Consider the following 27,099-nt stretch of genomic DNA (forward strand, 5'->3'; position numbering starts at 1 on the left):
AATGAGAAAGAGAATCATTGATTTTAGGTTAAACAGGGTTTTGGGTTCTCCTCAACGAGCTCAGGGGTGTGTGTTCTCCTTAACGAACTTAGAGTTTTTAAGCTTCCCTTTGGCTTGATCTTCATTTTCTTTTTATTCCTCCTTATGAATCCATGTGTCAAATTTGGGACCATAACATATGGGCTTGGGCCCATCTTTTAATACACTTGGATATGTGGATCTTCTTTGGTCGTGTGGGCTTGGGCCCTATCTTCCAACACTCCCCCTTCAGGCTGGGGGTGAGAGAACAGCATGAACTCCCAACTTGCTGCAATTGATGTATAAAATCTTTTTTGTATAAAATGACACATTTTTCAATATGCCTTCATCTTTCAACACTCCCCCTCACATTAGTGCTCTCGTTCATGAGGCCCAGTTGGTATAATATCAGTGAGAGTAAATCACTCATAGCCGCTAAGACATTGTTCCATACTCTAGTCTTAACTCATGCTAGATGTATTTCAAACAACAACTATTTTTTGGAAGATACCAGCGGGATAATCTTCCAGATAGCAGAAAATCCCAATAATTTAGCAGGTCTTTGTATTCTGACGTGGAGCGCTTGCTTGTTCGTTGTTCACGCTCCTCGGATGGAAACATCGATGAACCAGCAACTCAAAAATAGAATAGCCAAAAAAACCAATCCTGCTGCGGCAAGTCAATATCGGCAAGATCCCATAATAGTTTTTGCAAATATGCTTGATTGTAGGCGAAACAACAGCTGATGTGGGTAGCAGGTTGGATCAACAACGACATATATACCATGAGCAATAGTAGAAGCAGCGTACTGAAGCCTGAATTACAGGAATTAATCTAGCTACATGATACTCATAATCAGTAGCAAAATCACCGGACTGCTTTCCGAAAGAAGATGCCAACAAGTGAGATACAACAACAAAAAAAAATAATAACAATGACAGCAATGGTCTGGCAATAAGCGATCATGACAGTAGAGAGCCATGCAGATTCAGCGGAGGGCTTTGGATTACCATGCTGGATATACTGATGGATCATGCTAGCCATATTTTGTCAACCAAATTCTATCCGAGGAGATATGCTTCGGAAAAAAATATGCCAGCGACGTTGGAGATCCTTATAGAGCAAGAACTAATCAAGATTGGAAATAATCCTCCCGAAACAAATCGACTCTAGAAGATTAATTTCCGAATAAAAATAACTAAGATTGTTCCGCATAAACAAGGCTGGTGATAGGATCCTACTATCGTCACAAGATGTAGACGATGGGAACCTCCACTAAGGAAGGAAAGCAAACAAAAGCAATGGCAGTGACTTTGGAAGATTAACTTGGCGAAAAACAATGAAACAACAACTTTCGTAATCGGCGGAAAATAATCTTTCAAAGATTGCAGAGAATCCTCAAAGAAGCAAAAATTTCGAGTTCAGTAGGTCTCGCAGCTGCAGTGAAGTAAACTTTCTGAGTTAGAGCACTTGCTAGTTCGTCGTCTTCGTCACCGGCAAAATATTGAGATTGTTTTGAAGCCAGAGAACCAGAGTAACAATATAAAAAATAAAATAAAGTTCTAGCAATGATGAAAAATAAAACAACAATACGTGCAAAAGAAAAATAATCCTCCCGAAACAAATCGACTCCAGAAGATTAGTTTCCGAATAAAAATAACTAAGATTGTTTCCGCATAAACAAGGCTGGTGATAGGATCCAACTATCGTCACAAGATGTAGACGATGGGAACCTCCACTAAGGAAAGCAAACAAAAGCAATGGCAGCGACTTTGGAAAATTAACTTGGCGAAAAACAATGAAACAACAACTTTCGTAATTGGCGGAAAATAATCTTTCAAAGATTGCAGAGAATCCTCGAAGAAGCAAAAAATCTCGCGTTCAGTAGGTCTTGCAGCTGCAGTGAAGTAAACTTTCTGAGTTAGAGCACTTGCTAGTTCGTCGTCTTCATCACCGGCAAAATATTGAGATTGTTTTGAAGCCAGAGAACCAGAGTAACAATATAAAAAATAAAATAAAGTTCTAGCAATGATGAAAAATAAAACAACAATACGAGCAAAAGAAAAAAAATAAGTTTATGAAATTCTGAAAAACATACCTAGGTCCTAAAAATAATGCTCTGATACCATGTTGAATTTCTCCATAGATTTAGCTCATAGAGAAAAAGAGGGAGACACTTATCGGGAGAAAACGGGAGGAAGAAGAGGCTATGGGCTTAATCCAAATCCTCCCCATAAGGTATATTTATAGGTATCAAAACTACCAATATTACAAGTATACCATTCACCCTAATAAGACTAAGAAGAGACAATAAATTTAAACTAATTACATTAGTACCACCCTAATTATATCATATATTCCAACACCACCAAAATGGCACAAGATCGAAAGGTAATTTTGAGCGTCTCTTCATTGAGAGGATTACACCTCCATGGCTCAAGCGGTGCTCAAAGTTTCAACCCATCTTTAGTTGGACTTTTTTTGTTTCGTGACTATATAATTGCATTGGACCCTCAAAATATAATATTTTGATACATCATTTAATTAAACTTCATCAAAGGATTCAATCAAGAATTTTTTAAGTAAGTTTGAATGGCTTGCCAATTGGGTAGATTGGTTAGAAAGGGGGCAATTCTATTGCTTTATCGACAGACAAAAACCAATTTAGTACCAGAGATAAAAATCTTCAAACTGAAGAAACTACTTGAAGTCATTAAAGACACAAAAATGATGAAGAAAAACATCAATTAGTACCCATAACATACATCAATAAAGTAGCAAACACATAACCAACATTGACAACCAAAAGTTGTTCATGAAATCAACTATGATGAACACGATACCTGTTGCCATTGGTGTAAGACAAATAGGAGGTTTATTCAGTCTCCCTTCTTCTGTCATGATCAAGTGAGCCTCGACGTTATTATCTTCTCATTCTAGGTTTTTTTCACAGTACTTCGCCTATAGGCTGAGATTGAGTCCCCACACGCAATCATGCAATCGTAGCTGTCGACTATGATCCAAGACCATCAAAGTCTCGATCCAAATATTCAAACAACAAAGTATGGTGATGACCGATGGGCGAATCTTAAAATTTCAATCGTTATTTCTTGTTTACAACGTCTCATACAAGAGCGAATGCTCATGACGGAGTCAATTATCTAAGGCCTAAATTAAGGCTCTTAAAGAGGTTTTGAGCCAAATGAAGCAAATTTACATGACATATATCATCTTTTGCCAATCGGATTCTAGAAAACTTAGAAACCAATCGCACCCCCCTTCTTCCTCACCGTAATTGGAGCACCAATTCTCTCTCCAGCCAAAGAACTGCAAATTCCATTGAACCCAATTGCATAGAATATTAACTGATTCTTACATTTATTATTTCATATTTCTCCCTAGTTTTTGCACCCAGGATCATCAATGATTTAATACTTTCTGAAAGCACTTCGTATAATGAGAAAGCAAACTGTTTTGAATAAGGTATGGTACTTCCTCCATCCACTGAAATAATTCCCAATAACCACCTTGTAACTTGGTCGCTTCTGTACATCCTTCCAGTACTCCGCCACTTTTAACCTGCTCGCTATATACACTTCTTCGAGATTTAGAAGTTTAATTCGAGCCAACACTGGAACAAAGATATAATCAGCCACTCCAAATTCCTGCCCACTTAAATATTTGGACTGGTTCAATTTATTCTCCAGTTCATCAAGAAGGCAACTCAACTGTTCTTCACTCATTTTCACTTGGCTAGCATTTTTCAGTTCGTCCTCTGTTTTATATGCCTCCCGGAGCTTGGCATGGTAAGCACTTGCCAGATCCGGGGCATCAGCCATTCGAGCAATTGCGACCCGCCTCAAGAATTTAGTAATAAAGTTCCTGTATTTAGTAGGGGTGTGTGAAAGAGTGAAAAGTGTTGGATCCCACCTTTGTATCTTCCACATCAACTCTATTACCTCATCAGAAATGTCCTCGTGGTGATGACATCTTGAGGACAGGAGCGCAATTCGGTGGATATATCTGCACTTAAAAGATCAACTGAGAGATTTCGTATCTGTTACCTAATTTTCGAAGTGAAAAAAAAAAAAAACTTACTGAATTATGTCAATTGTCTCACATATCCTGTGGGCCCCATTTTGAAAGACAGGCAACTTTCCAGAATTGTTCATCCTGAAAAAGAAAGTGTCCATGTTTTTGCCAGTGAGAGGATTGGCATGAAATGAAGTGTAATCAAGTCCTTCTTCTTCTAATGCAATCCTAACTTTCTGGCTGTCCATAGAGTATGGATGATGGTAAAGCTGCATGGGCTCCACGTATAGCAAGCTACTCCCTGCAACCCCTTCAGTTTTTATGAGATAAGTTAATAACACTGATTCTTTGCAAGAAACGAGAAATCTCTCCCCCACACATTAAAATTTGTCACAGAATAGAAATAAAAGAATGGCATCTAACGAAAAACTATTCAGAAAATAAGTTATCCATTTATATTGTAGTTGAGAATATTTCCTGTAAATGACTTTATTGCATTTCAAAAAATGTCTCCAAATTTTGGCTAGAGTTCCCCTTCTATAGTTGTAAATTTAATAAAACACAACACAGTGAGACACTCATCTATCAAATATTTAACTAGATTTTTATTTTTTTGAAATGATGCTCATTTTTATTAAGACAAAAGCTCAAGAGAGCATATTACAAAGGAGGGAAGTCTTCCCGAACAATGAGAGATTGCTGGGAAGTTCCGAAGTTTGCCAAGTTTTCAACCAAAGAGTTGGTTGATCTAGGAATGAGATTCCAATTACAATGCGTAGAAGATACAATGTCAGCAATACTATCAGTGATGGGCCAGTGCACCAAGGGGGGAGGCTGTCTTTGGAACACCAACTAATAACTGTCTTCGAGTCGCCTTCAATGATTAACTTGCCATGGAGACGATCCTTGAAGATTTGGAGGCCGAACAACAGAGCACTAACTTCAGCAGTATTAGAATCGGCAATGCCCACCAGACCTGCATAAGAAAGAATAGGGTCCCCATTGTGACCTCTGAACACACCACCTGCTCCTACTGGTCCAAGACATCCAATAGCACTACCATCAAAATTCAGTTTTATGCAGTCACAAGGGGGAGGATTCCAGATAGCCATACTCGGAGCTCTGTTGGGGCCCAGACATATGAGCAATAAAATTCCAATTTTCCTGAAAGGAAACCCCCGATAGAGTGGCAAAATCCTTCTTTGTATGAAGCCAACTCGAGACGAGGTCAACGACATGAGAAGTCGTAGTGTCTGGGGTGCTAGCTTTGGAGTTGATTCTCCGGTTATTCCGTTCGAGCCAAATGCACCATGGAACATGCGCAAGACAGGCCGAAAGAATTAACTTGCCCAGCCGAGGAAGGAGAATCCTTCAAACCATCTCAAAGGTGCCAAAGAGGTCCATTATACCAGGTTGATCAATTTTCCATTATACTTGGACACAATTAGTTCTTGAATATTGTGGGTTTTATCCAGTTACAGTTCTAAACCTAATCTCCAATGCACAAGCTACTTTTAACCAAACTTTTGTATTCCAAGTATTATTGAGCCTCTGGTTAAAGGAACTTCCATTCACAATCAATTTTTCTTTAAAATTCCAAGACCAGTATCAAGTTCTAGTAACATAGTATTTTGGAAAATAACATGTGGGGTAGTTTGGTAATTTTACATGTGTAATGCCTAGTGATGACACTATCTTGATCAGAATATGTAGATGTGCCTATAATTTAAATTTCATGTAATCTACAGATGTGAGTGAAGTTATACGCATGTTAGAATATAGAGAGCATTTATGTCCTTTTACACTTTCACTCGAGTTATAAAAGCCTAGGAGGTCATGCAGGACTTCCAACGAGAGCTATTCTATTTTGCTCTCTTTTTAGAATTCTTCTCCCTTCTCCTTTTTTCCTTTCTTTCTCAATCCTTCTTAATCCTTACTTTTTATATGGTATCAGAACAGTCAATCCAGATTAAAAGTTTGTAAAGACTCCTCTTCCTCTCTATTGAAGTCAATGATCCCACAGAAAAGGGGATTTTCAAAGTCGGGGGGTTAGTAAAAATTTTATTTTTTGTGTTTTTCTTCTGCTATAACCTTAAGGTTGATGGCTCCTACTGCAAATGAGCAGTTTTTTCAACTAATTACTGTCCCATAAGGGTTTATTGAATTACGAATCACCCATCCTACACCATGCACAGCCCTATTACTGTCTCTTTGCCTGCATCATCCTTCAATTGGCCGATGTCAGCTCTTATTGTGGCATATGTTGACTTGATTGCATCTTTTCCAAGTATCTTACATTGATGGTTGGTGCAAATTGTGTTTTTTTACCTAATTCTAATTTTTAAGGTGGGGTCTACTACATAACTAGTTAGTGAAGTGAAATTGCAATTAAAGTTAGTATTTGATTCTGATGGCTGATTCTAGTGAGATTATTACCTGGCTAATCAACAACATCTTATTCCAAATCGAGGAATTGTGAAACTGTGAGAGCAATGTGAATATTTTTAGAAGACCTATATGCTAAGAAGAGCAATTTTCCCGTGTCTATGGATTATATGCTAGACTGTTCAGTCTCAAGAGGGGTGAAAGATTTGTTACAGAGTACTACAGTGAACTATAGGGTGCTCTGCAGAAGAAGTATTTTTCATCCCCTACACTCCCAGAATCTCCTACCTCAGCTCCCAAACTTGGCTTTTTCATTTCGGAACCCAATACAAGTCTTCTACGGCTCTTGCTCTCAAACCCCGCACCACCTCAGGCATCACCGAGACCTCGGAGTGGCTCCCCTCGGCACTTTCCAGCCAACACGGCCAATGGGCTACTGTCACTGGCCTTCCTGGTGAGCTCTAGCAGAACGTGGTATTCTCGAGAGTCATCTCTGAGTTTGGCTACGTCATTGCTTTGGACTAGGGGTGGCATCGAACCAAGCCAGTTCGCGAGCGGCTCGAGTTCGGCTCGGTTCGATTCGATTTATCTAGATCTCGAACCGAGTTTGAGATCCGGATAAAGTTCATTTATGTTAACGAGCCAAGCTCGATCGAACCATGCTTCAGTTCGAAAGCTCGCGAGCCGGCTTGTTAACTTAACGAGCGGCCCGGGATTAGGGGTTGGGAGGCAGGACTTATGGAAATCGGGAGTTAGAGGGAGTCGGGACATACAGAAATCGGGAGCTCTGCCTCTGCAAGCGCCAAGCGGGATCCGGGATTTAGGGAAATCGGGAGCTCTAGCCTCTGTGAGCGTCGAGAGGGATGTGGGAATCGGGATTGCGGGAAATCGGGAGCTCTGGCCTCTGAGTAGGAGTGACTAGCGAGCACCGAGCAGGAGGTCGATTGATTTCGCTGATCTTCTCTTCCTTCCTCTCCCTCCCTCCCTCCCTCCCTCCTCATACATAGCTCTTCAACCTCAAAGCCAAGATGTCAGAGATTCATCATCTCTTTTAATCTTTATCTTCTCGACTGGATTCTTCATAGTTTGCTTCGATTTCAAACTGGATCATTGTTTTTTTTTGTTAGATCACCATTACAGCCATTTAAATATGGTTTTTCCCTTCACGCTTTAAACCTTACGAAACCCTTTTTCCCTGAGTTTCATGTCCTTCGGTTTCACATTGGATTATATCCTTTTTTATTGTATTGGTAGAGATGGTTTTGGAGATGCACTTGTAGAGAAAGGTATATCCATATAAGGTCAATCACCCACCTTCCTCACTCCTCTTCTTCTCCTCTCTTCTCTCTGGTATCTTTTGTAATGTTCTGTTTTTGTGCTTTCACTTATAGTTCTGGAATAAAATTTTTTACTTCTTCTAAGATTTGTGTTTTGTTGGAGAAACTTGAACATTTTTATTAATCTGTTAGGATCTGTTGGAAGATAGGCCCAAGCCCACATGACCAAGGAAGGCCCACATATCTAAGAGTATTATAAGATGGGCCACACGACCAAGGAAGACCCACAAGATGGACCCAAGCACATAAGAAGTAGGACCCACCATGATTACCACGAGCTAGCATCCTTATCATATAAGTTCGAAGATCAAGAAAGACTCACAAAAGCATCTTTATCTTATGGCCACGTCCTAGAAGAGTCCTAGTTTGAGTTATGTTTGTCTTTTATCTATATTGAGTTATTTAATTATGCTAGGATTTATCTTTAAGTGCTAGAGTTTGGGTGTAATTGGGACAAAGGTAGTTTTATTGTAATTGGACTCTACTACCTTCCTCTATTATAAATAGAGGTTGATGTACTTTGATTAAAATAAGTTATTGAAGTCAATGAAGTATTTCTCTTTTCCATAAATTCAACAGGATCGACGATGCCGAGAGTGATTTTCGTGTACTGAGTATGGTGTATGATATTAGGTTTCTTGCGAATATAAGGTCAAGAATTGTTCTTTTATCTCTGTCTACTTACTTATCCATGTTTATTTGTCTATCGTCTTCTTCTTTTCAGATTCATTATTGAGCATTGAGAGTGAACTTCCGATATCTCTTCATCTTCTTTTGGATAAAAAAATGAGATCTTTATGGAGTTGCAGGACCTAGAATGTATTTCGTTTTCTGGATTAAGTTGGACACTAGGGGGTGCTCTTGAAGTTAATGATTTTCTATTGATGCTGGCTTGTTTGTGTGTTATTATGTCAAAATTGTAGTTGCCACTTGCCAATAATTTTTTTCTATTTTTTTGCAGTAGCAATTATATCCTCTTGTTCATTTATCTCTCCTGGAAGTATTTGTTTTTATGATCTCATTCATCCCTCTCTTTATAATAATGTTCTCATCCAACCTTGTAACTGGTTTCTGATTTTCTCCTCTTGAACTCTTTAGGACATAAGGCCATTGCCTTCTAATTTGGAATTTTTATCATTCGACAAGCTGTGTTGGGTGTTATAACAAGTGCCACCTTTCTTCATGGGAGAATTTGCCTCGGAGTTTCTCTTTTATTTCTTTTGTGATTCTTTTAATGCATTTAGCCCTCTCTTAAAGCTGATGCTTTATCTTCTTCTCTACTCTTATAGTGGTGGAAGGAATTTTCTGGTTTCAATAGTTTTGCATCATGCATAATAGATCTCTTGAGATGGCAATATAGTTTCCTTTTATTTATTCTGTGCCTAAGGATTGGTATCTTGGTTTTGCAGCTCTTTTCTTTGATTGTTTGAGTTTATCATTTTTGGAGGGGCAATGGGTAGAGGTAGAGGAAAAGGCAAGAAATTGACCATTGTTGCGAATCATGGGTGGGCAAGAGTCCCTTCCAGCCTATAAGAGAAGAGGGTGGCCGCAAAACCTTTGAAGGATGAGGTTATGCCCAATTTTAAGTAGAGGTTATACCCAATTTTATGTAAAATGTATGCCCAATTTTATGTAAAATGTATGCATAATTTTATATACAATTTATTTAACATGTATTTTTTGAAAAGTTTTAAATATATATTGGAGCTCAAACTCGGTTAAAATTATTGGGCTCGAGCTCGATAATAATTGTAGGCTCGAGGCTGGGCTCGGCTCGAGCTCGAGTTCGAAATATTTAAATCAAGCTCGGCTCAAACATAGGCAAGTTTAGGCTCGGCTCGGCTCGATGCCACCCCTACTTTGGACCCACTCACTGAGCACTGACACCGTCTTGAAGAGGCATGGATTCTCATCAACCCTCTTCGTCCTTGTGAAGGACACTACTTCAAATGTATTATGGTAGACAATGCACGATTTTGGATCTATATCAGCATTGCAACTATGGATGATTTTAGAAATGTGGCCTCTAAAACCGCAATCGAGCCTCAAGAAAACCCCCAGCCAGTCCCCCCCGGCTTTCCTCTCCACTTATCTGCCACACTACTCCCACCCATCCTAGTCCCCCACAAAAATTATTCCTGACCCAAACAGAATTTATCCCAAACCTCAAGCTACCATCCACAACTCCCCCGTCTTAACCCTAGAAATAACTTCACCCCCACAAGCCCCTCCTATAAATCACCCCCCCTCCCCCTGTCGCACACAAAATCTTTCTCCTCCTCCTCCCCTTGCCATCTACCAGCACCAAAATAGAGCCCAGCTGAGACAACTTCTCCAGGGAGGACCCAGTGCTACTACTCAATACCCCCGTAATCTACAGACGGGAGGCTTCATCTTTCCAAAGCCAGGTGAAAGAGCTCAAGAGTTTGTGGCTGTTCTATAGACAGAATAGCATAAATACGACCCAAAAATCTGGGCCCAGATAGTGGAACTTGCCAAGGTGATGGGCACCGTCTTCACAGAGCCTCTCTTGGGAGGTAACAACCCATCTGAGAAGTCAAAGAAGAAGAAAAATGATCAATGATTATTCTCTCCTGGAATGTTCGTGGAATTGGGTCCTTGTGTCGCCGCGCTTCCATTTGGGACCTCCTTGCCTCTACCAAGGCAAATGTAGTTGTACATCAAGAAACCAAGGCAACTTCTCTTTCCCTTGGCTATATCTGAGAGTTGTGGCCCTTTAAGGAGCCCAGTTGAGCTTCAGTGGATGCGGTGGGATCTGCTAGCGGCATCCTAGTAGTGTAGGACACCAGTACCATAGAGGTGCTTGATCGATGATTTGGCACCTACTCCATTAGAATCAAGTTGAGAGACAAAGGTTCGGGGAACATTTGGTGCCTAGTGGGTGTTTATGGCCCTACCAGACACTATGAGCGACATCTCTTTCGGCATGACCTCTTGAGGACTTCTCAGATGTGGCTTATTCCTCTGCTTGTGGGCGACTTCAATGTTACCTGCTTCTACCATGAGAAATCCCCGCCCTCTTGGAGACTCGCAACCTCCATGAGGCTTTTTGCTGACTTTATTGGTTGCAGGGATCTGGACATGATTGGCTCCAGCTTTACAGTAATGTCATAGGCAAAGTTCTCAATCGGGTCACTTCTTATCATTAGCCGATTATGATTGATACCCATTTTGGCAGTTGCCCTCCTCTCCCCTTTTCAAGTTCAACAATACTTGGATGGCGGACCCCTCTATCCAGTTCCTCTGGGAGAGGATGACCATTGCTGGCCCGAGCAGGAGGACCTTCCCAGTTAAGCTCAAGTTGTTGAAGCCGTTGTTGCGGTCATAGGCCTCCACGAAAAAGGCCTCTTCCTCGGACGAGAGAGTTTATGCCCTGGCTCAGGTCTCGGCGCTATCGCTGGAAAAAGAAGGCGTTCCGGTGCTACTGGTAGAGGCAGCAAGGAGGCTTTCAGGTGCTGCTAGTAGAGGCAGCAGGGAGGCGTTCCAGTGATGCTAGTAGAGGCAGCAGGGAGGCGTTCCGGTGATGCTACTGGTAGAGGCAGCAGGGAATCGTTCCAGTGCTGTTGGTGGAGGCAGCAGGGAGGCGTTCCGGTGCTGCTGGTAGAGGCGGCAGGGAGGCGTTCCGGTGCTGCTGGTAGAGGTAGTAGGGAGGCGTTCCAGTCCTACTGGTAGAGGCAGCAGAGAGGTGTTCCAGTGTTGCTGGTAGAGGCAGCAGGGAGAGGTGATTCTGCGTCGTTCTGGAAGAGAGGCTCTCGGCACCCGTCACTGCTGTTACAGAGAACTCTCTGGACTTGTTGTTACGGTGAGGTTGTGTACTACTGTGTGTACAAACCTTATTGTGATTCCTCAAGTAATAAAAATCTTCTGTAGCTCCCATAGATGTAGGCAATTTGCAGAACCACGTAAATCTTTGTATCGTGCGTGGTTACCGTTTACTTTGTTATTGTCATCGATTTTTCCCTAACAACTGGTATCAGAGCCGAGGTTCGGCTGAGGGAAAACGATGGCTGGAGACGAAGTGAAGGTATCGGAAATCAAGAAGTTCAATGGCACTGACTTTGGATATTGGAGGATGCAGATAGAGAACTACCTCTATGGGAAGAAACTCCATCTTCCACTGTTGGGGAAGAAACCGGAAAAAATAGAGGAGGCCGATTGGAATCTGTTGGATCAACAAGTTCTGGGGATTATTCAGCTAACCTTGTCGAGATCCGTTGCACACAACGTCAGCAAGGTGAAGATGACTGCAGGTTTCAAAGAGGCTTTGTCAGGAATGTATGAAAAGCCTTCAACGAATAACAATGTTCATTTTATGAAAAAGTTATTCAATTTGAAGATGGCAGATGGTACGTCTGTTGCACAACATCTGAATGCTTTTAATACTATCACAAATCAATTGTCGTCTGTTGAAATTGAATTTGATGATGAGATACGTGCACTGATACTATTGGCTTCATTGCTAAATAGTTGGGAAGCCATGAGAATGGCTGTCAATAATTCTGCTGGTAAATCAAAGTTGAAATATGATGATAGTCGTGATTTGATTTTGGCTGAGGAGGTGCGCAGGAGGGATTCAGGTGAGACCTCGGGTTCGAGTTCAGCATTGAATGTTGATTCTCAGGGGAGATCACATGACAGGAACTCAAACAGAGGCAGATCAAAATCAAAGAACAGGGGCAAGAACAAGTTGAACCCTGGTCAGCAGGTAACTCGCTGGAATTGTGGCAAAGCTGGCCACATAAAGAAGAACTGTAAAAACCCTAAGAAGACCGAGAATGATAGTGCTAATGTAGTAACTGAAGAAGTACAGGATGCACTATTGCTTGCAGTTCATAGTCTAGTTAATGACTGGATACTGAAGTCAGGGACTTCCTTCCATACATCTTACCATCGGGAGATAATGCAAAACTATGTTGCAGGTGACTTTGGGAAGGTGTCTTTGGCTGATGGAGAGGCTTTGAGCATGGTGGGGATGGGAGACATTGACATTGCACTCCCTAACAAGAACAAATGGACCTTGCAAAAGGTCAGACACATTCCTGAGTTGAAAAAGAACCTCATTTCTGTTGGGCAGCTTGATGATTGTGGCCATTCAATGGTATTCTCAGATAGCACCTGGAAGGTCACCAAAGGGGCATTGGTACCGGCTCGAGGTAAGAAAACTAGTACACTCTATTTGACTACTGGTTTGACTAACACTATTGCTACTACCATTGCAGAGAGCACAACAGATTTGTGGCATTGCAGGCTTGGCCATATGAGTCAGAAGGGTATGAAAGAACTTCTGCCAGAGGCAAGCTACCAGAACTGAAATTAGTTGATCTCAGTATGTGTGAGAGTTGCATTATGAGGAAACAGGAGAAGGTCAATTTCTTTTTTTCTTTTTTTTTTTGTGAAATGATGCTGAATTTTATTAAGAGAGCTCAAACGAGTAGATTACACGAGGGGAAGCCTTCCCAAACAATGAGAGATTGCTGGGAGGTTCCGAATTTTTCCAATTTATCAGCCAAAGAATTGGTTGATCTAGGAACGAGGTTCCAATTACAATGAATGGATGACACAATGTTAGCAATACAATCAATGATTGGCCAGTGGCGCCAAGGAGGGGAGTTTTCTTTTGAACACCAGTTGATGACAGTCTTTGAATCGCCTTCAATAATCAACTTACCATGGAGCAGCTCTTTAAAGATTTGGAGGCCGAACAGAAGAGCACTCAGTCCAACAGTATTTGAATTAGCAATACCCATCAGCCCTGCATAGGATAGAATAGGGTCTCCACTGCTGTCTCTGAAAACACCACCTGCTCCTGCCATCCCAGGAAGCCTAAAACACTACCATCAAAATTGAGTTTGATGAGGGAGGATCCCAGGTGGCCATAACCAGATTCATACAGGGGCCCGCCATGTGCTCTATTAAACCCAAATTTTCTCGAAGGGAGACGCCCGATAGAGAAGCAAACTCCTTCCTAGAATGTAGCCAGCTCGAGATAAGGCCCATTGCTTGAGAGGCTACATTATCCAGGTTGCTAGCCTTGGAGTTAAATCTCCGGTTGTTTCACTCTAGCCATATACACCATGGGACATGCGCAAGGCATGCCAAGAGAATTATCTTGCCCAGCTTAGGAAGGTGTATCCCCATAACCATCTCAAAGGTGCCAAAAAGGTCTTGATGTAGCCCTATTTGAAGACAAATCTTCTGAATTATCTTCATTCAGACTTGCCATGAAAATTCGCAATGTAAGAGAACATGCTGGACTATCTCATCACACACACCACAAAGGGGGCAAGTGCAATCGGGGGCGGTGTAACCTCTTTTATGGAGGTTGTCAGAGGTGAGGATCTGTTCCCTGATGGTCGTCCACACGAAGAATTTGATTTTATTAGGCGCTAAGAGCTTCCATGCCAGGTTTGCCTTGTGCTCATGCCTGTTGTATAATCTTGTTTTCTAATGTGAGAGTAGGCGGATGTAACTGTGAATCGGCCATTAATGTTGGGCTTCCATGTCAGTTTATCAACTACATGCTCATGAATAGTAGTGTTGCTAAGTCTGGAGAGGAGAGAGCAAAAAGCAATAGTTTCCTCATCATTCAGTTTCTTGAAAAGTGGCAGAACACTGAAGAAAAAAAACTGGACCTTATGCACACAGATGTGTGGGGACCTTCCCCAGTGGCATCCCTTGGAGGGTCTCGTTACTATATCATGTTCATTGATGATCACGGCAGGAAGGTATGGGTTTATTTTTTGAAGCATAAATCTGATGTATTTAATGTGTTCAAAATTTGGAAGGTCATGGTTGAGACAGAGACAGGCTTGAAACTGAAATGTTTGAGGTATGATAATGGTGGTGAGTACATTGATGGCGGGTTCAAGGAATACTGTGCAGCTTAGGGTATTAGAATGGAGAAGACTATTCCTGGGACACCACAGCAAAATGGAGTTGCTGAATGTATGAACAGAACCATAAATGAGCGTGCTAGAAGCATGAGGTTGCACGCTGGATTACCACCTACTTTCTGGACAGATGCAGTCAGTTCTGCAATCTGCTTGATAAACAGAGGGCCATTAGTTCCGTTGGATTGTGGATTGCCTGAGAAGGCTTGGAGCGAGAAAGAGGTCAAATTTTCTCACCTTAAACTTTTTGGTTGTCTTTCTTATGTTCTCGTTGATTCTGATGCTCGTAGTAAGCTTGAGGCTAAGTCAAAGAAATGTTATTTCATTGGCTATGGAGACGAGGCATTTGGCTATCGTTTCTGGGATGATCAGGGTCGGAAGATTATAAGAAGCAGGAATGTGATCTTCAATGAGAAGATTGTGTACAAGGACAAGTCCAGTACAGTTGCTGAAGTAGCTCCTTAGGATTCCGAGTACGTGAGATTGGATGACCTACCAAAGGCCACCGTGCAGTGCAGAGATGAGAGTGACGGGGAGAGTGGGTCCAGTGCACCCATTCCTATTATTCTGTAGTCAGATCCAGAGCCGTCCACTCCTAAAGTTGTAGTTCGCAGGTCAATTAGAACTATTCGGCCTCCACAACGTTTCTCACCTACTTTGAATTATGTTCTGTTGACAGATGGTGGAGAACCACAGAGTTACGAAGAAACCTTACAAGATGAAAATTCTAGCAAGTGGGAGCTGGCCTTGAAGGATGAGATGGATTCCCTGTTAGGGAATCAGACATGGAATTTGACAGATACTCCACCAAGGAAGAGGGCAATGCAGTTGGGTGTACCAGAGTCCAAGTGGGAGAATTGTTGAGTAATGTGGAGTCTGGTCCACACGGCTCAAGTAGGTGGGCCCAAGGAACACGGAGGACCACTGTGATTTCTCTAGCGTGTGTTGTACTCAAGACATTGAATGAAGGGCATTTCTCTTGGTTGATAATTTTATCTCTTCGAAACTTACAAAGAGAGCAGAAAAACAGGGTGCTGCTGGACAACGCCGTTGCCGGTGTTGCTGGATTGTTGGGTATACGACCAAAGTCCCACATTGGTTAGAAGTAGGGAGGATCTTGGATATATAAGTGTGGACACTATCTCCATTGGTATGAGGCCTTTTCGGGTAAAAACCCAAGAACAAATCCATGAGGGCTTAGGCCCAAAGTGGATAATATCATACCAATGTGGAGATAGGTGGTGTCCATAGTCTTTTCAAATGGTATCAGAGCTATGCCCCAAGGTTAACCATGGTGGATGAATCCTCTGAATGCCGAACGAAGGTGGTGGGCCTCGAATTAGATCGCAAAGGGATCCATGGATGTGCTCTATTGGACAGTTGGTGTGCTCTGGATTCTTCATGGATGTGTCCAGGTCCCAACATGGTGAAGAGGAGTTGATCTGGATAGAGCACGCTCTCGAGACAGTTGGTACTTCATGTAAGGCGTGTGCTTCCAACACGTTAGATTGAAAAATTCGGGTTGGTAGAGAGTGGACGGATGGATTATTGTTTGAGGGGAGGCTCGGTGGTCCGAGGGGAGGATTGTTGGATATACAACTAAAGTCCCACATTGACTAAAAGTGGGGAGGATCATGGATATATAAGTGTGGACACTATCTCTATTGGTATAAGGCCTTTTGGGGTTAAAGCCCAAGAGCAAATCAATGAAGGTTTAGGCCCAAAGTGGACAATATCATACCAATGTGGAGAAAGGTAGTGTCTATAGTCCTTACAATAATACTAAAGAATATTTTTCTTCTCAATTTCAATCTTTATGTCAAAAGAAAGGCATTATTTATCAACATAATGTGTTAATACACGACAACATAATGGTGTCTCAAAGAGAAAAAACAAGCACCTTGTAGAAGTTGCAAGGATTCTGATGTTGTCTATGAATGTTTCCCAATATTATTGGCCCTATGTTGTCCTTATGGCTTGCTTTCTTATTATTAGAATGTTTTGCAATGTTGTTACAAGACCACACACCATTCTCTAAATTGTTCATTGACTCCACTCCTTTTTCATTACCTCCTAGCGTGATTGGTTGTGTCCCTTCTGTTCATACTCTGGGTCCTCATCACAAAAAGTTCAACCCTAGGCCTATCAAATACATCTTTTTGGTCTATTCCAGAAACTAAAAGGGATATGTGTGTTATTTCCCTACTCTGAAAAAAACTTATTTCTACTAATGTAAACATTCTTTGAAGATCAGCCATATTTTTCAACTAATCCTCCTGGTTTTCAGTCTTCTAGAGGGATGTCAAGACCAATTGTTCCACTAGACAACCACCATCAACATGATGAGCAGCCATCTCCTGAGCCCTCCTCTCCCACTATTGACTGCTCACATGTGGAGTTCCATGATGTTCCTTTATCTTCACCTGTTGTGTTAGGTCCACCTTATGACACTAGGCCCATTGCTATATGTAAGGAGGAACCTTGTTTTAGTACTTCAAAAGCATCCTCTACTTCTCATCCAATTTCAAATCATATATCCACTCACAGATTGTCCTCGAGTTGCGTCTCTTTTTAGCAGTCGTCACATCCTCATCTATCCCTATCACTTATTATGAGACCTCAACTGATACAAAGTGGAAAGCTTTCATGGATGAGGAGATGCAAGTCATGAACAACAATTGTACTTGAGATCTATCATATCTCCTTGCAACAAAAAAGGTAGTGGGTTGCAATGGGGTATTTATCTAAAAATATAATTTTGATAGCATTGTGGCCCGATACAAAGCAAGGCTAGTGGCAAAAGGCTATACACAATCCTATGGTATTGATTATGATAAAACCTTCTCTCCAATAGCCAAGTTCAATTCAGTAAGGGTTTTTATCTCCCTGACTACTAATTGTAAGTGGTTTATTTATCAATTAGATGTTAAAAATGTTTATCTTAATGGTGATTTATTAGAGGAGGTTTACATGGTTCAACCACCCGGTTATGTGGTTGAGGGTGAGAAAGTATGTCATCTTAATAAGGCAATTTGTGTGCTAAAAAGTCACCTCATACTTGGTTTGATGAGTTTACTAAAATGGTTGTCTGACTTGGTTATACAACGAACGAAAGTGACCATTCAGTTTTCATTCAAAAAAATGCACATGGCATGATTCTGATGGTAATTTATGTAGACGATGTAGTCATTCCAGGTAGTGACACTGTGAGAATTTAGTAAGTTAAGAAGGATTTGAATGATGTATTTCAAACCAAAGACCTTGGTCTACTAAAATATTTTTTGGGTATAGAAGTTCTTTAACCCAGTTATGGTATAATTTTGTCTGAAAGGAAGTATGCGTGATCTTCTAGAGGAAACTGAAATGCTTGGTGTAAACCTCTAGATATGCCTATGGAACCAAATGTAAAATTGTGTGTTGAATCTAGATATAATATTGATACTGGTAGATTCTAACAGTTGGTTGAAAAACTTATCTATCTCACAGTTACAAAGACCAAACATATCTTATTCAATTAGTATCATCAATCAATCCATGCATCAACCATGACAATGTCATTAGTTGGCATTAGAAAGAATCCTTCGGTATTTAAAAAAATCCAAGTCAAGGTTTATTGTATAAATGTCATGGGCACACTGATGTTGAAGGTTTTGCAATTTCAGATTGGGCTGGTTCACCGGATAATAGGAAGTCTACCTCTTGTTATTGTACCACAATAGGAGGTAACTTGGTTATTCAGAAAAACAAAAAACAAAGTGTGGTGGTTAGATCCAATGCTGAGGCAGAATATAAGGCCATAACACACGTAGTAAGTATTGTGGGTCAAGTCTATGATGGTCGAACATGGTTTTCCAATAACCAAACCCATTCAACTCCATTGTGACAACCATGCAGCTATTCATATCAAAGCCAATCCCGTTTTCAATGAAAGAACAAAGCACATCGAAATTAATTGCCATTTTTTTCAAGAGAAACTACAAGCTAGTGTTGTATCTAAGCAATAAATCCCCCCAAAAATCAGCTAGCGGATATTTTCACAAAGGCCATAGCAGCTAGTCCACTTGCTTCTACTAGCTCAAAACTTTGAATATTTGATGTTTTTGAACTAGCTTGAGGGGGGGCTATTGAAGAAGCACTAATGGCATATCTCGTAATTAAGGGGTTAAGGGGCATACCTTGTATATTACTAAGTGTTTTATGTTCTTTTATTTCTTTATCATAAATTAGGGTTTGTACTCTTTATTATAAATAAGAAGTCATAGAGAAGGCAAGCTCATGCTCGAGATACTCTTTCCTTTGCCCCAACTCTCCCCTCTTTTTCCCACACGTCTAAACTCTTTCTCTAAGCCCTTCGCTCCTTCTTTTCTCTTCTACTTAATTTCTTCTTCCTTAAACCTTTTTAAGTATGAAACCCTAGAATCTAACAATGTAAAAATAAATATTCTTTTTTAAATCTCGGGGTTACTTCAATAATTATGGTAGTATAACTCAAAAATGGAAGAAAAGGGGATTAAGGGTCCACCAGCAGCTCTAATTCAATTGAATGATAACTATACAACATTCTTTATTTTAAATTCTTCATTTATTTCTTGTGGATTTTTATTTTACATAATGTCAGAGAAGGATTAAACTATTCCAAGTACGAGACCCTGTGAAATTTTTCTTACTTTATTCTCTATCCATCAAAAGCAGAAGTTTCTTTGGAAAGAATGTTTTGATGTGAGTGAAGCCTAGAAACCAATATTCCTCTTTTTATTTTGTACCACTACCTCTCATGTAGTGGTCATGGGGATGTCTTTCACTGCACTACCCTTGAAACTCCCAACTTCATGGTATTTTAGTGGTGCACGGAAAAGTACTGTGTTAGGTTTTTCTTCTGCATGATGCAAATTAGAAACTAGTGTGCAGTTTTTTAGGAATCGAAGGGTGTAGTCGGAATTCATGACGGTTGGAATTTTGGGGGTGTGACATTTGTTATGATGGCTGAAAGTAATCAACAAATTCTTTCACCAAAGTCTAATGTTCAACCTCTGAAACTTGTTGACTGAGAAGTAGTACTGCCCTCTTAAGACGCCTGATTTGACCCACTAAAGCTTTCAAACTCGTTGTGATGTTTCTCCCACATAAGATTGGGTATGACAACAGTAAATACATTCCTGCAAAATTCTGCCTGTACCTCTTCATCCCCCTCGATTCCTACCTCTAGCTCGCTGATTCCTTTCTCAACCTTTACCCCTTGACTTGTATTAGTGTTCAAAGAAACAGAAATATCTCCCTTAGTTCTCACTTCAGAGGTATGGTTCATAGTTGGCTCGCGTCTCAATAACACAACATTTTTCAAACGTAGTAGTGCTGGCCCTTAATTGAGCTCGAACTGAATCATACTTGGGTCCAAAACTGTTGAACAGACTGACCACATTGAGGGTTTCCCTTTGTTTTTCCAGCTCCAGTTCATCAAGGACAATGGGATGATATTGCAGTACTTCTTGACATGAACCATCCATTTCATCAATTATCTCAACTAAGGACATGTAGGCGCTTTTGTATGGAACAATTGACATAAAAATAAAAAATTTAGGAGATATTGCTTGCCAGATAGAATTATTTCTCCAAAGTACCGTAGATTCCCTTAGCAGTCTTATTATAGATCACCTGATTCACAATATTGGACTCCATGCTAATCATTAATCAAACCATAGCATTGTAATTAAAACAAGGTTTTCTTTTTGGTTGTTGGAGCACCATTGTTCCTATTTCTTTTTGCTGAAAATAGTTTCTTAGTGACTTTTTCTCTTGTACGCTCACTGCTAGTTACAAACACCACTTCAAAGTTTAAGTTGTTCTCTTTGAACCATGAAAACCAGGTATTCCTTAGATTTGAGAAGCTAGTAGCAGGTTACTCTTATTCTGGCCTTGTCCATCAACTTTATTTCTATAATTAGCCTAACCAAGACTCTAGGTCCTAAAATTCAGCACAGAGAGTGAGTCAAGATCAGATTTTTAGGAGTTTAAGGCTGATATCACACACAAATTCAAGCAGATCAAGAAGCAATTGTCACAAGATACTACTAGTAATGCTGCTAATATGAAAGTTAGCCATATGAGCTCTGGATGTTAGGAAGAAGGTGAAAATTTCTTGAAAACTCCAGCCAGAGAACGTGCCTCTGTAAGTAAAACCACAAAATCCATACGCATGCACTTCCAAGAAAATACTCCACCAACACATAATAGCCATTCGGGGTGGAACCAAATATGGAGTTTTTGAATTTAAAGGGAGTCTTGAAGCTGAAGTTCACCTTTATTAGGTGACCATTGTTGAGCAAATTGTCCAATTCAAAAAGGTTCCACCTGATAACAAGCTGCCTTGATAGTTTTATAGTTAAAGGGACGAACCACCTCATGGTAGCAGACCACAAAATACCACTGAGGCCAACTCCTTGAGCTTGAGATCACTACATGGCAAGGAATGAAAAAACTAATGGGAAAAGAGTTTTTTCCCTTCAACTACCATCAAAACTTGTATGAAAGACTTTACAAACTCATATAAGGTATGAAATTTGTTTTGTAATATACTGAAGAGTTCTAGAAATTCCTAGAAAGAATCAGTTGGAAGAACTCAAGACCAATTGATTTCTCAATATGTGAGTGGACTGAAATCATCTATCTATAGAAAATTACGTATGTTTACCGTACTTGCTCGGAAACCTTCACCAAAGCTCAATATGTTGAAGAGGATGAAGAGAATTCCTCTTTTAGAGCACCAAATAACCATTCTTCGTTTTAGTCATCTAACTCAACCGCATCTCATGATCCACCACTCCATACAACCCAATCCTCTATTCTCATCCTCAAAGCCCACCTCTACCTCTTAAACTCTAACCCTTAGACTAATGCATGTTTTAAGAGTGGATACACAGCTCATCACAAAGCCCAATGTCCACAAGTAAGGGAGCAGCTCTTAGCCCATGAAGATGGAAACAAAGAAAGGGGAGTTTTATATACTTCCAAGAACTCGAGAGAGCATAAAGCTTGTTCAAATGAAGAGAAAGAAGCTAGTGATAGTATTGCCTTTGAGGCCAAAAACTATGTTTTCAAATATCTTTAATGAACAAAAGGTCTTTTCTTACTCTTACAAAGGATGAAAGGAATTGGTTACCTTGCAACATCTTTACCACTACTTGTTCTTTTGGAGGTACACAGCCAAATTAAATTATTGATTCAATGAGTTGTGACAATTATTACTTAAAGTGTGGTCATCAGGCTCAATCTGAAAACAGAAGTTCATCCTCAACTCTACAATTTACGAGGTTGTATACTTTTAATGCGGTACCAGTGTCAAAAAAAAGTGTTTTGTTACATTTGGCATAAGAGAAGTAGAAGGACAGGATATGGTGTGAGGTTATTTCCATGGATGCATGCCACCTTTTACTTGGAAGACTATAGCAATATGACAAAAGGTCATACACAGTTGCTAGAGATACACTTACTCCTTCCCTGTCAACAAGGAGATACTCACTCTATTGCCTATTAAGGGGACAAAAGATCATGAAAGATCCAAACCTCTTTTATGCCTCTCTTTGACAAACATTGAGAAAGAATTGACAAAAAAATATGATATTTGGTCTTATTTCTACCAGCCAACACAATGGCCAGCAAGCTAAAATGGAGTTCAAAACCAATAATGTGTTCCATATAACACATCTATAACCATAATATAGCAAGCATGAAGTCGAAACTAAGCAGTCGAGGTCAAGTTCTTTTGAAGAGAAGGTGAATAATGAGCATGGCTCAGTTGTGAAAAAAGAAAGTCATCCAAACATTTTGAAGATATGTAAAACAAGAAAAAAATAAAAAAGAAATCAAGAAGAAGACTGAAATACAGTTGTTTCCATTTTTGGAAAATTACTTCTTTAAAAAATTATCGTATTTTAGTACTTTCTATCTAGGAAAAGTCAACATATTTGCACTTTTAGTAGTTTTCTAGTTTGTCTACATTCCCCATTAGGAGAGTTTTCTTTTAGAAAGTCTTTTATTAGCAAGCCTCTTTATTAACAGTCAATTTAGGGACGTAGTCAACGCGAGCTGATGACTATTCCAAAAAAAAAAGAAAATTTAGGAAGTTCCAAAATTAGTAAGACCATTTAGTAATTTTTGTCTTAATTAGTTGCTGAAATTCTTTCTTAGCAGTTGATTTCACTATAGAAAGTCATAATTCAATTGTAATTAGGATGCAAACTCTTAGGAAATCACTATTGTGGTCGTATTACTAATTTTGGCAAGTCTTGGACATTTTAGAGGCTATAAGAAAGTGAAGCTATAACTTTGAACAAGTTCTGAAGATTAAAACAAGTTTTTCTTTTTGGTTGCTGGAGCACTATTTTCTCTCTTTCCTTTTGCTAAAAGTAGTTTTATTCTCCTAGCGACTACAAGCTACAAAATATTACCTCAAAATTCAAGTTCGTCTCTTTGAACTTTGAAAAACCGGGTATTCCTTAGAGTTGAGAAGTAGGTAAATTAGGGTCCCCATATTCTGGCCTCGTCCCTCAACTGTATTTCTATTATTTGGTGGTATTAGTACTTTACCTTTATTGGAGGTAACCTAGTAAAGTATAAGGGTAAGAAACAGAACATAGTGGCTCGATAAAGTGTAGAGGCAATGGTCATGGGATGTGGACATATTTAGTTAGATTACCCACTATCCTCTCTCTCTCTCTCTCTCATGGGTCCGCTGTGTACTGGTTTTTATACAGTTTTATGTTTAGTATCTTGAAAATAGGATGTACTTGTTATATTTGAGAGGGGTATCCTTGTTTGTTTATAATTACTCGAGTTGATATAAAGAGGGCAGAGGGATCACTCTTCTCTCAACCCTAACCTCTTTCTTCTTGCTTCTCTCTCGCGTTTCTCTTGCATTCTAACCTTAAAGCTACAATTCTAAAAGAATAATTTTGTGATTAACAACTAAAGAAGAAAAAAAGGAAAAGAAAAAATCAGTGCAAACATTTTTAAGATTTTTAATGTGCTTATTAATAGTTCTAAGCTGTGGTTTGGGCCTTTGGCGCAACGACCACACAGGGAGGTCTCAAGATTTTCAGTAGGGGGTAAGGGGAACTAGTCACTTAGCTATTGCTCGACCTTATAAACTATTAACTTTTCTTCTCATTTTTCAGTGTGGGACTTTTTCCATTCAACACTCCCTTTCACATCTAGGCTTACACATAACTGACCTAAGACATAGGAACAAACCCTCTAATGTAGGGGCACACATACTCCTAATGTAGCCCACAACACAGATAAACTAGGGAGCACAAATTGGGCTTTGGCCCAAACACACAACCTGCTCAGATACCATGTTGGATTTTTGGGTTGATCCGGTTCCAACCCAAAATAACTAGCCACTTAGGATGCCCATGCTCAACCTTGTAACCCATTAACTTTTCTTCTCATTTTTCAATGTGGGACTTTTTCCACTCAATACATAGAGAATAGCTAAAATCTCCCTACTTGATTATTTGAATAGCTAAAAAAGTTGTCAATTAAAACATCTCCGTTTCCAAGGCATATTATCCAAATTCTCACATCAGATGATGCACGTCCACAGTATCACATAATTCCAACATATAATCCAAATATTGAAATATCTAAATATTGGAAACAAGGTTTATTCTCCCCTTTCAGAGACAACATAGTAGGTCACTCATCGGTAAAAGGTTACCTGAGATGATCAACTAATGGATATTAAGTAAGAATCATATCAGATGATTTGACTCTTTTGCCTTGGGGCCTTGCAATAATAATCTCTTGCCTTCCTCAAAAAAAAAAAAAAAAATTAATCAGATGCTTTGATTTCTGAATAATTCTATGATGTGATTAAAAGGTAGAAAAGCTAATTATACACAACCATAGACTCTAGCAACAAAAAACTAATGCTCTGTCCTAGTAAAGGAACCAAAAAAAATTTAGCAGACACAGAAACTTATAGTGATGAGATTTGGAATGAGTGGAACCAAAGGTGTTTCAGGCAGGACTCATACCCTTAGATGGTTGTGATGGAGAACCTAATCTTGTTTCTTGGCTATCTGTCCTATGATATCTAAGAAAGTTGAGGGAGAAAGTATTAGGAGCAACTGGCTCCAGGTCGTGAATCTCACCCAGCACAAATGCTAATAATGGTTGAATGGGTGCTGCCACAAAATGATGATATCAAGCTGAACTTTGATAGCTTGTCACTTGGAAAACCTGGATCTCTGGGGTTTGGAATGTAGGTATAGTTTTAAGCTTAGGATGTGCCCTACTTATCTTTTAAAAATGACATGAGAGAGATTTTAGCAGGTCCAATAGTTTCAGCTCATATAACAAGACCAGAGTGGTCAACCACAAAGTCTAGAAATATTAATGGTTCACTTTCGTTTAATTGAAACATAGAGATGCCTCGTCCTGTTATTTAAGCATTTCAACCATCTAAATAAAGGTTCAATAAAGATTTCAAAAAATATAGATGGTTGATACTCCTCACTTTCTTGATTTAGTGGTCAATGATCTCTACAAGCTACAGAATGTAATACAGCAGTAAATACCTTATGATACCATCAATCAGTAGCACTGGATTGAACTAATGCTGCATCCAATAACAAATAACCCCCTCTTCCGGTTCGAGTAGGCATCATGCTTAGACACTAGTAGTCCTGCCAAAACACAAATGGGTAATTAGAAGAACTCTCATTCAGATCTCGCAACAGATCAGGCAAAGCCAACATGATCTGCCACGCTTGGGAAACAAGAGCAATTGGCCTAGAAAACTAGAATATTCCAGGGACAAAGGAAACGAAATATTCCATCCAGAACCGAAGGAAACAGCAAGATAAACATTAGATAACCTTCACTAAGTGAATTTCAGTTCACTGAGGCTCTCGATTAGAGTATACGTTCAGAATAACTCTTCAGGTTCCTATTAGACTTCGAGTGCATCTCTTCCATTAAAATTGGCAGATAGCACCACAAGCGGAACCGCATCTCACATCATTTAGACAAAACCCGAAACCCCAAGATAGAGTTTTTCAAATTTATTGAAACTGTTCATGAGCACATGCAAAACTGCTAGAAAAAAAATTGCAACGGAATCACAAGAACCATAGAATCAGTAAACCAAATCCCTAGGCCTTCACTTCAAATAACGAAGAACTCCATTTTTTGCCATCATGCCGACCTAAATTGGCAGATGGAAGCACTCTTTGAACAATAACAGTGCAAATTAACGTTTTAGCTACACAAAACGAAAGAAATTTCGTGAAGAATCAGAAGAAAGTTATAGAACCAAAAGTGTCCTGGATGAAGAAGGACCGTTTTGCGTCACCCGGCGAGATCGAAAAGTGGAGACTATTGAAGCAGTTACTTTCTCTGTTTCACAAGTCCCTAGACAGCATGCATTCCCCTTTCGAAGCTTCGATTACTAATTCTGTAAAGCGTTTTTACAGAAAGTCGGGTTGATGTCGTTGTGCCACGTGGTAATACGGATGGGGCACAGGTCGGGTTGGGGGACGGGTATCCCAAACCCTTGAACCTGAACTAGATCCATGAACCCTTGAACCTGAACTAGATCCCTGAACCTGATCCACGCTTACCCATCCCCGACTCATCCCCGACTCATCCCTGACTCAACCTATATAAATAAGGGGCCATTAAAAATTATAAAAATTTATAAAAATCACAAAAACAGAGGGCTTCCAACTTTAAAAAAATGGACTTTGGGTTGATAATATTTTAAAAAGTAAAAGTAAAAAAATTAAATAAATAAATAAAATCTAGCTCAATGTGTTGTATTATTTCAAATCTAAAAATCAAGCTATGTTATTGTAATACTGTGATACATACATATTGAACCCGAAAAGATAAACCAACTAAGGGAAAAAAAAAACATCTGAGTGAGTGCACATATCACTAACAAAAAAAATTATGAGATTGTTGAATTTCTGGAAAAAAAAAAAGGAAAATTTCATTAACTTGTTGTAATCTGAATAAATGGGCACTTATTTATAATAGAGAAAAGTAATAGAGTCCAATTACAATTAAGGTACATTTGTCGTAATTACATCCAAAGTCTAACAGTTAAATAAGTCTTAGCATAATTAAATAACTCAACGTAAATAGAATATTAACATAACTAAAACATCTTTAAAGTGACTCTTCTGTGAGACCCCCTTCTCCATATTAATTTTGGTTTTGTGAGATTCAAGTGAGAGTCTTTCATATCTTCTCTTCAATACTCCCCCTCAACTGGAGTTTATAACTTCAACTTGCAATAAAAAAGATTTCTGGTCTTTAATTTTCCTTCTCGCAAAAAAATTCTTTATAGATGCAAAAACCTCATCTTTTGTGCTCCACCTTTCTTGAATATTTTAGTCACATAAAAATTACCA

General features: G+C 39.6%; 1 protein-coding gene across 7 annotated transcripts; it reads right to left on the reverse strand.

The window, feature by feature from the left end:
* Window positions 1-3,099: 3,099 nt before the first annotated feature.
* Window positions 3,100-26,219, reverse strand: LOC137946025 (glutathione S-transferase TCHQD). 7 transcript variants are annotated; one of them, XM_068792175.1, is made up of 5 exons: window positions 25,998-26,219; window positions 25,261-25,368; window positions 24,399-24,488; window positions 4,117-4,360; window positions 3,100-4,041 (listed from the first exon to the last, which is right to left on the reverse strand). In XM_068792175.1, exons 4-5 carry the CDS (start codon window positions 4,323-4,325, stop codon window positions 3,447-3,449), a joined length of 804 nt encoding a protein of 267 aa, XP_068648276.1. In that variant the 5' UTR covers window positions 4,326-4,360; window positions 24,399-24,488; window positions 25,261-25,368; window positions 25,998-26,219; the 3' UTR covers window positions 3,100-3,446. The 7 variants fall into 7 exon arrangements, with proteins under 7 accessions (XP_068648276.1, XP_068648278.1, XP_068648273.1 ...); XM_068792177.1 differs by having other exon boundaries at window positions 4,117-4,351; window positions 25,561-26,219; XM_068792172.1 differs by having other exon boundaries at window positions 25,561-26,219.
* Between the last annotated feature and the right edge of the window lie 880 nt (window positions 26,220-27,099).

This window comes from Aristolochia californica, unplaced genomic scaffold (assembly GCF_029961685.1).
Source record: "Aristolochia californica isolate CCGP_79_NKW_82.1479 unplaced genomic scaffold, dmAriCali1.0.hap1 SCAF_12, whole genome shotgun sequence".
NCBI lineage: Eukaryota > Viridiplantae > Streptophyta > Magnoliopsida > Piperales > Aristolochiaceae > Aristolochia > Aristolochia californica.